Below are 12,860 nucleotides of genomic sequence, written 5' to 3'. Positions count from 1 at the left end.
TGGCATTATAAAATAAAATGGCTCTCTGACAAAGTGATTTTGTGCAGAGGTGAAGCTAGATAATAAGACAGCACACTATAGTACACTGGTGTTTTATGGCAAACAATTTTCTGCTATTCTTGCAATAAACATTTTCATGCTCATAAACACACATAAAAGCTTCCTTATTGCCCAAAGGCAACAGTGTGTTACTTGACTCACGTCAACAAGCAACATTTTTCTGATGTTTTAATGTCCTTTTATTAAACACAGAAAACAAACAGATGGTTATTGTTCATGGCTGAATAACTCTGTCTATTGCATAAACAGTAAAATAATCTTGTAGCCTTTAAAATGTTCCATTCAATACTTTATCAACAGATTAAACAGTGCCAATAATGTGATGCAGCTACACCTTACTGCAATCCAGTACAACAAAATACATCACAAATTCCTACAAAATTGTACCAATGCATCCTAGACAGGGTTTGGAGAAAAGAAAAAAGTTTTTCCAAAATTTTATTTAGTGTGTATGTTCAACTAAACTATATTCTCAAAGCAGACAAAAACTATGTGAGATAAGAATTTGGCACATTCAATGATGAACACTTGTAAGGCAGTTGAAAGTGGTTTGATTACAACATTGCTTTGTTAAAAAAGAAAACATACGTTCTGCCTATTTATCATAAAACACCATCTCAACCTCGAACATCTTTTATTGCATATGCCTGCAATATCACAGGCAAGGAGAGCACTCTCATGCTTGGAGCACTATATATCTGTCAATTTATTATCGTGCCCAACTACCAGCAAACAGTATGAAGCCTATAGTTCACTGGTGCAGAAGGATGACTTTATATGGTCCATTAAATCCATTCCTTGCGGCTAACATACTCACATGTATGAACAAGCGATGAAAACAATGTTTGCCATATTGCAGACAAAATAATATGCAGACAATTAGCCTTTGTACAATTAAAGTGCAATCATAAGGATAAATGACAACAATGGCCATAAATCCATGCCTTTATTGAGTCCTTGATGGCCCCTTAAGAGTCCTCCAGTTTGTTAATGCTCAGCTCTATGTATTTTTAATTGCCTCATTAGAACCATTGATTTGATCATAGAGAGGCAGTATAAAATGAGGAAGACGTGCTGTCTGAACTTCCCTGATTGGATGAGGGAGAGAGATAAAATTAGACTACTTAGTAACTCTGTGTTTCTCAGCCAGCCAAATCAAGCCAGAAAGATCTCACTGCAGCTGAAAATGTGATCACTGCGAAATATGATTGTTACGTACATCATTTGTTTCTCAGAGGGGGATTTGCAAAGATGTAGATTCATAATTAGACTGTGTGTAATGGAACAATTGAATTTTATGCAAGGCTTTGCAAGTGCTCACTCCGCACACTAATCAGAAACCAATTTTAGCCGACATTCAACTGTTTAACTGCTAGAGCGAAGCCATGTTTCTGAGAAAGAGTGGAAACAAAATATGATTCAATTCTATATATCCTTACATTACTACAGCCAAAAATCCACCCATAAAGAGTCTTTACAACAACACGTGACAGAATTTGACTTTCTCTTGGGAAATTCACCCACCATTTACTACAAATCACGAACCATCTATTACTCTTTATAGCCTTTGCTGTTCAGTCACCTAATTCCGCTGCTTTGATAATCCACTTTCTGAGATACGTCAGCCGAACACAAGAGAATTGAGGTGAGTGATTCCGCCTAGATAAAAAGGGAACATAATTAGTGTAAGAGGGTAAAGATAATGAAGTGATAAATGTAAGTCTGAGTTAAGGAGAAGGTAACAAGGTCAACGGGGAATTCACTGGTTTAATAAGAGATGAGGTCCTTGCATGATTAAAAAAATGGGGAGTAAAAGGTAAAAACAGAAAAGAGGAAGAGTGGATGAGAGAGGGAGCAAAAAAAAAAAAGAAAAAGACCAAGAGAAAGACCGGGGGAAATGTGTGTGTGTGTGCGTGTGTGTGTAGAATGAAGGATGAAAGAGGGAGAGGGAAAAGTTTAGCGCTGAAAGTCACTTTTAAAGTTGGAAGGGTTGTTTTTTATGGTGGGTACTCTATGAGTGAATGATTCTCTCGCTGTCAGTCTCAGACACACACCAACACACACTCCCACTTCCCAAAATTAAACTTTTGGAACAAACATGCAGATACACCTACAAACACTTGTCCTTACTCTTTCCACTTCTGTGGCTATATATAAAAGAAAAAAGAAAGAATAGAAAGGGGAAAAAAAAGGAAAAAAAAGTGCCCCTATAAAATAATACACACAAGGGTAATGAGTGCTACCAATAGCTCCTCTGCTTGCAGGGAAATAGCATTCATTATCAGCACCCTGCACTTAGAAAAATGAAAAGTCAATAAAACAGCTGGAACATAAACACACAGTTCACAGAGGATGTAATGACTGCAAGCTCTGCCAAGAGACAGACACACAGGTAAAGAGACTGGAAATGGAAAATAAACACTGAACAATAAGTGAGCTGGCCAGATAAAGCAAGTCAATATTATGCTCTGTAGTATTCCAAGTGCACAGCTTAACTCGTGCTAAAATAGTCACCTAGTTATTACTGTATTCCTGGTTCAAGTTTGACGTGTAATCATACGATTCTTCATACGACATTTTTCAACGTTTGCTTAGCCAAACACCCTCGTTTTCTTTCCTTTTAAAATGATAATCACACTGCACGCTGTGTTTTCCTCCAGTGACACCATTGCACTGCCTTTAATGCTGAGACATCATCACCTAGGCGGGTGAAAGGGTATGGCTTCAAAACTCCAAGTTCACTCATCATCTTTATGGTCGGCTATTCAGAAGACAAAGATGACAGGTTCTCACTCACATTAACGAGCTGACAGCGACGGGGAGGGTGGAGAGGAAGAGCGGGGATGGTGGGATGAAAGACAGACAGAGAGAGAGAGAGAGAGAGAGAGAGAGAGAGAGCGCAATAAAAATTGAGATGGGAAGCCCAAGGCCAACACATGTAGTCAGACCCTCTCTATCAAATGATGGCTCCGCAGGGGGACACAAGGTAATGTAGAGGAGTGTGTTTTTCTATCGGTCTCATGATATTCAATTGCGTGTGGCAAAGTGTGAGCACTCCCTAACAAGTCATTTATACCATCATATTGCAGAGGCTCAAAGCTCAAAATACAAAACACTTTATCTGAGAAATTTGCTATTCCTTCAGGCCAACTGACGCGGCTGGAAAAAATTACATAATTATTTATTGACATAATCCTGCAGGATTTCTGACCAAATAAAAACAAAACAAAAAAATCGTCAGTTCAGTCTTGATGGTGAGATGCAAAAGAATGTCAATCACCCAAAAAACAACAACAACAGACCACTAGTGTAGTTCTCTCTGCAGCCCTAATTAGTACCTATTTTACCATCCAGTATGTAATAACGTGTCAGTACACCTGTGTCTTGGTATTCGACATTAATGTACTAGTCAAAACGTTTGTGGGCATTTCACCTTTTCATTCCACCGACTGTGATGCTCCTGTTCCTCCTGTACAAGCTAGAGCGAGCTGTTCCTCTGCGAGTTCCAGTGATGAATACTAATGAGGGGTTTACTGAGGTGGAACTTTTCTGCTTCCGACGTTCAAGTGTCTGGTGAGGAGAAGTAACCGTATTGCTTTCAGGATTTCTGAGTATCCCCATGAGGATACTGAAGAGAGAGTGAGAGAGAGTGTGTGACCATTTTTGTTTGTGTGTGTGTGTGTGTGTGTGTGTTAAATGTGCTGCTGAGTCAGCACAGAGGCAACAGGAGGCAGTGGCAGGAGAAGACCGAGGGATTTCCGGGAACCCAATTGAAGAAGCTCCTCAGGGAGATTCACTCTGTCCCTTTCCATCCCGTCAACCAGCCACTGAAGTTTTTAGTGTGTGTGTGTGTGTGTGTGTGTGTGTGTGTGTGTGTGTGTCACAAAGAGGCTATTGATGGAAGTCCTACTTCCTTGGCAGGTTCTTATGTGTCTGGGGATTCTTAGCAGAAAGTTGTGGAGTTTGTGTAATTTGTGTTTCTGTGTTCATGAGTGTGACACAAAGAACACAACAGTTAGATAATTCAGTGTTTATGTGCAATGTAAGTTCAACTACTGCTCAAGTTAGGTCACACAACACTGTTATCCTGCAGCAGGCTGACTAAGTTAACAGCTGTCTGGCCGTCTAGTTTTAAAGCAGCCCGATTCTGCTGACTGCAAGACACGCGCAGGCACACATGAGCATTAAAGTGCTTTTCTTGGTGAGCAAAGCAGCTTTAGGGAGTTTTAACAGCAGGAGGTGAGCTGCCAGGGATTTCAAACTCTCCAAGTGTCAGAAAGGGAAAGGCTGCATGTGCGTATAAAGACACTAGCAGTACCTGACCAGCCTACAGGAGATGAATATCTATATGCTACATTCACATCAAAAGACAGTGAAGAGAAGCCTGAAATATCATTCACTTCACCTGTCACATTGTAATGATACCTCACTATGATCTTCTGTCTTTGAAACATCCTGAAACACTTAAAGTCAGGTCTAGGAATAAAACTAAATCTCTATCAAGCTAAAGGACAAAGTGATGATGGCAACTTAATAAAGATCAAGAATGTTTCCATATATGCTCGAAGCTTGGTTTATAAGACAAAGGAGTGCAGCAGAAGGATTTATTAAACTCCCTAAAGTATTCATGGTGCCAGGTTGGAAGCAAATAATTAATTTTCAGTTTGCAAATGTTTTCAAGGGGAAAGTAGTGAAATGCTAAAACACAATGAGGGATTATAATGCATGTCTTGTTTAATTTCTGCATGCAACATTTTCCACTACCATGCACACACTGGTAACATTTTGTGGCTTGTGATATCATATGCTGAATCTGAAAATGTTTGCAACAGCATTAATGAGTTTGGTTTTACTTTGGTTTTCATAGGCACAAGTGATTAAAGCCAGCTGAAGTCAATTTGCTTAGAAAAAAGAGAGAAACATTTAGATTTCTTTTCAAAAGTTTATTTCTGTGAAAAGTGTAACATTTTTATTTTGATGTGTTTTACCAGTTAAGTTCTTAAATCTCTTATTTATGTGGTGCTCTTATGAATATGTTCCTGCCACCCTCTTTTTTCTTTTACTGAATCTTTTAAAATAACTAGACTTGTAGAGTCTTGCAAAAAATATTTTTTTCTTTTTACTTTATCTTGGCTTTTAGAAAGAAAGACCATCTCCATCATTATATCGTTTTGTAAAGTGTTTTTAAGGTAAAGTGGCTGTAAAGTATGCCACAAAGAATAGGCAACTCTCCATGCCTACTGGTCAGTTTGAGAATATGATTGGCCTCAAATCACCTGTCCATGTACCTAGCCCAAGGGGCGCCACCGTTCTCAGGAGCTGTGGCTTTGTCAGCGTACGTGTCCTGCTGCCTTGAGATGCTGCAGTGATTTCCTGGACTAAAAGAGAAGCTTTTCAAACAGAATAAAGCAGCTGTAGGTAGTCGATACTGTAAGAATCACCGACACTCATTCATAGATCAGATCCCCCAGAATTCTGGCTTGCTAAAAGCCCTTCAGATAACCAACCACTTAATTTATTTTTGGGTGGATAAAATGGCCTTGAAGTAGCATTCAGCAATTCTAAACAATAAAGAAAGTCTGCAAATACCTGACATAATTAAAGCACTTGGCAGTTATGTGACAAGCACTTATGTGCAAGATAAAAAAGCAGTGAAGCAACAGGAATTTCAATTATGTGGGATATGTTATTCAAAAAGTCACCGCAGCACAAACTTTTTGATTCACGGTTACCATTACCGTGTTTGGTTTCCTTGAACTAGATGTATCATCACCAAGGGAAAGTTTGTGTTTTATGAAAAAACTAATCAGAAGTTATTAAATTTCACAAAATGTCCAAGACAGCTGCTGTTGTGGAAAATTGACGACTACTGGGCTCCAGTCAGTCATTTCATTTATAGTCATGCCTAACACACATCTAAGTTATTACTTATAACTAACATTAAGTAAAGGTACTTATTAACTAAAAATTGGATCTGTGTGTTCATATAAACTATAACTGTGTAACCACTATGACTGACGCACCAAAACCATATTAACCTTTCACAATAAGACAGCCAAGCTGTAACAGGCTAGTTATACTGAAACAACTTCTCACTGATATTACAGCAGTTCTGCACACACATAGCAGTAGAAGTACAAATAGAGAACTAAGTTATGTCACCACATGAATCTCATAGGAACAATAACTGCAACCCACCGCTCTGTACTTTCAAAATAAGATTTATGATTTAAAAATAAAATCTCTGAACCTCGGAACAAGTATAAACACACTCTCGTCTAACAAGTCCAAAGTTAAAGCACATAAGATGATAAGATATTATGTTCTATAGTGTTACAGACAGAAATCCATCATAGAACATGAAAATATGTGAGGATCTCTACATTGCCATTACTTTCCTAAACTATTTCAAGATAGGTGTTACATAAATTTCAGCATGACTACTACGAAGTCTTCACTGTGACAAACAAAAACACTGCGTCTTTTTGTGAGCTGACAGGTGGCTACTGAACTCTTGTAATGAAGAGACTACAAAAGAGAGAATGTTAAATTTCAATACGACGGAACAAAAGTCCACAGCAAACTATATTTCATGTTTAACCTGCTCTGAATGCCAATTATAATCCTGGTGCCCCATCTCTAGCCTTTTGTCTCCCCAGCTTACCTCACTCAACACCAATGGTGCTGCCCAGTTTTTAGTACACACACTGATTATATCTTGCTGTAATTTTAAGGACGTTTAATATTATTCTGAATAATGTATCACACCCACTCAACCTCATTAATTGATACATTAGATTTTGCTCAGTTTGTTCAAGACCCGACCAACTTTTTTCACCTTTTTATCCTGCGTTTCTCCCAGATCCACAGGTCTCTGAATGACCACTACTGTTACAGTGAATTTACGACTGAATTAGGACAAGTACACCGGCCAACTTATTAATAAACTCCACCATCACATCTGTCACTGAGCGACTGTTGATCTTACTGGTTAGATTGCACATTGTGATGCTTACGATGACAACTTGAACATTGATCACATTAAATCCAAACCAAAATATTAACCTTCTATCTAATAAGTATTCCCTGCCCCCCTTCTTTCTAATGATAACTTCCCTGATGATTCTTGATCTTTCCTTTTTAATAAAATCTATACTAAAGCCAAATTGTAAGTAAAACCACAGCCACCCTTCCTTGTGTTACCTACTGTCGTCCTGCTAGAATGAATGCCAGGGTGACAAATAATATTCTGAGTGCTAGTAAATCTCAGTGAGGCTGCTGTTGATTGGTCTGTATAAAACAATACAATTTGGCAGAAGTCTCCAGAGGTCTGATGCTATCGTAGGCCTTGCTCACTTTCATCAGACTTAAGTATTAATCATATAACAGACAGCTCTACCATCAAAACTGAACCTTACCTCATCATTACAACCAGGCCAGCCATGCTTTACTTTACTCTAGAATATACTTTCCATTATTTCCTTTTTGTAATTTTGTCTTTCACCAACTTGCTGAGATCTGTAGCTGCTGGTATCATCACCAACAGTTTTTTGAATAGCACAGTGACCTTGACCTCTCCACTGATCAACCATAAAAAGATAAACCTGGCATAGAACATTTCATAAAGAAATACAGTCATTTTAAAGTGTCTGATCTGTTATTAGATAAAATATTTCATTCATGTTCTTGAGTTAAGTCAGTCCTGTAGGAATATGTCATGACATATATGCTGCATGTCCTCTCAGTGACATCTTCTATAGGACACTTGGCCCTCACTAATACAATAAGAGCTTGGAAAAATGATTTAGATGAGTAAACAGAACAGCTGTCAGCCTCAGTGAGATACGCTAATGGAAACAGATAGCATTTAGTTTAGTAAACAGAAGGAGGTAAAATGCATTTAGCAATTCAGGCACAAACAAAACAATTTAACTGAGGGAAAATGTTTACAACCAACTGCATGTGTGCATGTCGTTTTATGTTTTGTATGTGTATGTGTCTCTCTCTGTGGTGTGTGTGTGTATGTGTTTCTTACCCACGGTTAGCTGACCAGTCAGCTGCCCCTGATCATTTCTAGCATTGACGGTCACATTTCTGTCAGACTGGAGGATCAGTGGACTGTCCTAAAGGGAGAGGATAAGGGAGAAAGATGATTAGGACAACAGCAAATTGTATCTTTTGTGCACTCTTATAATCGAATCCATGTGGACTGATATACCATCAGGTTCTATACTCACACGTGCTCTCTGCTTTCACCCTTCTGGATATCAGTCAATACAGCATTAACCTGTATAACCAATACTGCCTTAGCCTGTATCAACCGTACAGTTTACACTTGACTCCCTCTCTTCTGCCAGTCTGACACACTCTGCATTTAATTTGCATAATCTATTCAAAAACAGCATCCTGACTGCAATGTGTTTGTTTGTTTCCAGGAGTGTGTGTGTGTGTCTGCGTGCGTGTGTGTGTGTGTGTGTGTGTGTGTGCACAAAGAGGCAATTATTCTCAACCTAAATTAGCTAAATGCAATTGTGACCCTGACCTCTGCTCCTCTCTTTAGAGTCTGATTGAGCCACACGCTGCCAACATTAGTTTACATTCAGTGGACGTGTGTTGCAATGAATGCAAACGCTATGTCTGCCATTTTCATTAAGTTCTAAACTCAATCTAACATCTCAGTCTCTCTCTCTCTCTCTGTCCCGCACCCCGCAGCCTTGTTTTTCTCTTTCCTGCCACTGTGTACATCAGTCTGCAAAATCATCCTATTCACATTCTTAACCAACTTTTGCTTCTGTTCTCCTTCCATCTTTCATTATATCTCTGCACTTACATCATTTCCTTTACATTTTCTTTCCCTTTATTTCTCTCACTCCCTCTTTCAAATTGCTTATTTGTTTTGGCAGCGTGAAATGAATAGCTCACAGGTGACCTAATTTCTCTGTTGATTTCCCCAAATTAATATCTCGCTGCATTCTGGTTTGAATTCCAAATGAGAATTGTGTTAAAATTGGAAAGTCGTTGATCCGTTGAAATGGAAAAATCCCCCTCCCCCACCCTAAATCTTCCTCTCCCACCACTCCCTCTCTCTGTTTTTCTATTTGTTATGAACGGATATTTATTGTTTTGTGGTCTGCTTACACGAGTTGGGAACAAATTTCTAATATGTCACACCTGTCTGTGCTTTATTTTAGAGCGTCCAGAGACTCCCAGGAAGGCCTGATCACAAACACAAACATGAACCCCACAGCACAAGTGTGAGAAATAAATATGTTATGTAATTATGGAGAAACAGAAAACACACACAAAGAGACAGTACACAAACAGTGACAAACATCTACATTACACACATACATATATTCTAGATGTGAGCACACACACACACACTATCATCCAACTGAGTGCTCAGGTGCAACACACCTCTTGCTCCTTTGCACATACACACAGACAAACACCACTCAGTCATACAATACAGATTCACGTAACAAATTTGCCAAACAGCAAATGAGCGGTCCACACAGTTTATTGTGCATCGCCTCTCTCATCTGTTTCCTAACTCATGTGTGCTGGATTAATTATTTTCAACGGGGCGTGTGATAGGCTTCACTATATTATCTTTCCACTCTGTTTAAAGCAATGGGCGTTTTCTAAAGCATGACAGATGTAATGTACTTCGAATCATTCCAGCTCAATGGGCAGTGTGCATGAACAGGCCTGATCCCATTCACTTAGTGCAGGACTCTATCATTCAGAAATGGGACCATAGATGGAAAATTTTTATTTGATTAAGCACTCATATGCAAATGCATGGAAATTCGGGCTATAAATAATTGCAGCATATTAAACAGCTGTTAATGTCTATTTACACAAAGGCAGATTGAAGCCAAACAATCTGATCGGTGGTGCTTATCTTAAATGCAGGAGCGGGAAAAATGGCTACACCTTGATGAGAGAATTGTCAATTCTACTTTGACGTTATCAAGAATAATCATGTTCACACCATCAGATGCAAGATGAAAAGATTCACGTGACCTTGGTAACCAATTTTTATTCAAATAACATGGCACCAGAATATATGCGCTTCTTTTCGCTTAAGTTCACACAAGATAGCCTGATGAAATCTATTCAGACGTTGCACATATTGTTGGCAACTCAGTTGAAAAATCCATAATTCTCAAGTGTGCATGGTTGTTGAAATCAAAGTGAAGTGGAGAGCTTTCATAACACATCCTCTGCGTCAATCAACAGGCACTGTGCACAAACATTCTAGGTACTATGTAATTGGTTCACACTTGTTGAGATGAGTTTGAATAATACACTTTTATCCTGACAAATATGTGGTTACATACATACGTAAATGACATTACTAAAACAATGTACAGTGCTGCATCTCTCCATACATGTTGTGTTGAGAACCTCAGCCAGTTTTCTGTGACGTTAAAGGTTAATCTATCTTGATGAAATGCCTTCTTTAAGGCTCTGATCTTCAGTGAAGTTTGCATGTTTGATGTTTTACTTTCAGTTTGATGTTGGTTATGCTTTTGAGGTTATACTGAAATGTTTTTTGCACTGCTAAATGGTAATGGCTCATTTTCTTAGATATGAATCCATCCATCAGTCCACTTGCAGTGAAACTGACATACACTACTGATTCATCACAGTATGGTGACACTTTTTGCAGACTGCCGCTGCCCTACATGACCATAATGACAATGTACACATACTGTACACATGCATACACATGCTCTTATACTGACTGTCAACAAATCTTGCTGTGGGCAACTTACAGCAGCCTCACAATGATTACAGATGAGCCCACATCAGATAAGCCTCAACACCATCCAAAACTACATACACACAAACAATAATTACACGGTTGCACACAGATTAAACCATACAATATGAAAGTGCCCTACAGCATTTCTACATAAACCATATCACACATTTTTACATCAGCTAGCCTATGTCATAAGCATTATGATGAAACAATTCAATTATATAGACAGAAGTATCCTCAGGCAGCCAAAGGGAAATCTGAGTCACATATTTTGAAAGCAAACTACTACTTTGTTAGAAAACAATTAAAGTTTAACAATGAGATGCAACAATGTCAACAGTAGAGTACATTCATTCACTAGTGTTTATTTGTGAATTAGATTACACTAGATTTGTGGACAACTGAATAATGCAGTATGATTTAAAGGTCTTGTGTGTAAACTTTAAGGGATTATTTATTGATGGTATGGTAGAAATTGAATATAATATGAATAACTTTGTTTTCATTTGCGTATAATCACCTGAAAATAAGAACTGTTAGGCTTCTGTTACCTTACAACGAGCCTTTAATGTTCACAGATCATGTGTCCTCTTTCACAGTGTCTGCCATGTTGAATTGCCATGTTGAATTGCCATGTTTCTACAGTAGCCCAGAATGGACAAGCGAAATACTGGCTCAGGAGTCCTTCACACTAGGAAGGAGAGGGTGAGGTGAAGTGGTTGCAATTAGCAGCTACACTGCTAGATGCCACTATTTCACACAAGCCCTGGCAGGGGTATGATCATAAAAAAAACTGTTCGCACGACGTGGGAAGATGAAAGTGCAGCTGCTTCGAAAGGGGTGAGATGTGTTGAAACTTTCATATATGACGGTGACAGTGCACACTTTCTTACAATCGAAGTGCAGAGCTTGAGAGAGAAGTTCAAACCCTGGGTCTGCACAGCTGGCCAGTCATCCTATAGAGAAATCAATTATTTAAAAAATGTCAAAATAGGGTTTGGTGAGGACATGTGGCATTTCCTCACATGTACCATACATCATTTATGATGTTTACTTTATGCTCAGTTCTCTTCTATGTTTATCTACCTCTCCCGTTCTCTGCATTGTCCCTCTGGCCTTTGTGTTTAATGCCTTTGCACAAAAATCTCCCCTCATCGTGTGAAATGTACACAAATAAAAAGGCACACACATCACACTCTCTCTTGTGAGCTGACACAACATACACCATGGCACCATTAATTCAGTTAATAGTTTAATTTCGCTTTGATTATACAGGCACAGAGATGCCAGCCCGAGGTAGCCAGTGTAATTAGTCAGGTAATAATAAGCTGTGGACTGCTGGTTCATCACAGCCTCCAGTCACCAGTACAGATGAGTCCTAATAACAGCTTTCAGCTTGCCTCCTGTCGCACTGGCTGTCACAGTACTATAACTGACGGCCTGGCTGACTGTCAGCCTAAACACATCTGGAGTGAAGGTTCATAAGTGATGTTATTGGTTATTTGTGTTTTGTCATCACTCTGATAACAACTCTCCTGTCCAGGGCTCTAAATTGACTTTTTTGATCACCAGCCAATGTGGCTGATAAGTTTCTGAAGTTACCAGCCAATCAGAATTAGATTATAGAGATTATGAGAGCAACTGAATTAATTTGATCATTTTATTAACTAAAGCTTTAAATGAATCTTATAATGAAGTTGGGAACATAAGTACATACAAAAATTATCCCAACATTTCATTACTCATTAACCCTTACATACTATTCAGGGTCTAATATGACCCATTTTTTGTACATAACAATAAAATAAAGAACTAAAACTAAACTAATTAACTACGTAGCATAGTGAGAGCACGCGCTGTGCGGGTTCCCATAGAAACCGCGATCACGCGTCCTGCGAAATAGATGGTAAAGTGCCTCATTTATCACCGGCCAGGCTGGCTAGTTAGTTTTTTTTAAATACACGCCAAAATGTATTTTCACCTGCATTCGGCGGGTTGGCGGGTGTTGATTTAGAGCCCTGCTCCT

General features: G+C 38.8%; 1 protein-coding gene across 2 annotated transcripts in view; it reads right to left on the bottom strand.

The window, feature by feature from the left end:
• Positions 1 to 12,860, bottom strand: part of LOC104930083 (zeta-sarcoglycan) — a 344,655-nt gene that overhangs the window by 53,165 nt on the left and 278,630 nt on the right. For both annotated transcript variants that reach the window (XM_019257951.2, XM_027282958.1), the window contains one exon: positions 8,096 to 8,183. In XM_019257951.2, coding sequence (XP_019113496.1) covers positions 8,096 to 8,183 — 88 coding nt within the window. The remainder of the gene's footprint in view (positions 1 to 8,095; positions 8,184 to 12,860) is intronic.

Source organism: Larimichthys crocea, chromosome X (genome assembly GCF_000972845.2).
Source record: "Larimichthys crocea isolate SSNF chromosome X, L_crocea_2.0, whole genome shotgun sequence".
NCBI classification, from domain to species: Eukaryota; Metazoa; Chordata; class Actinopteri; family Sciaenidae; genus Larimichthys; species Larimichthys crocea.
The sequence above is the reverse complement of the archived record's forward strand: the minus strand, read 5'-3'. Positions and strand labels throughout refer to the sequence as shown.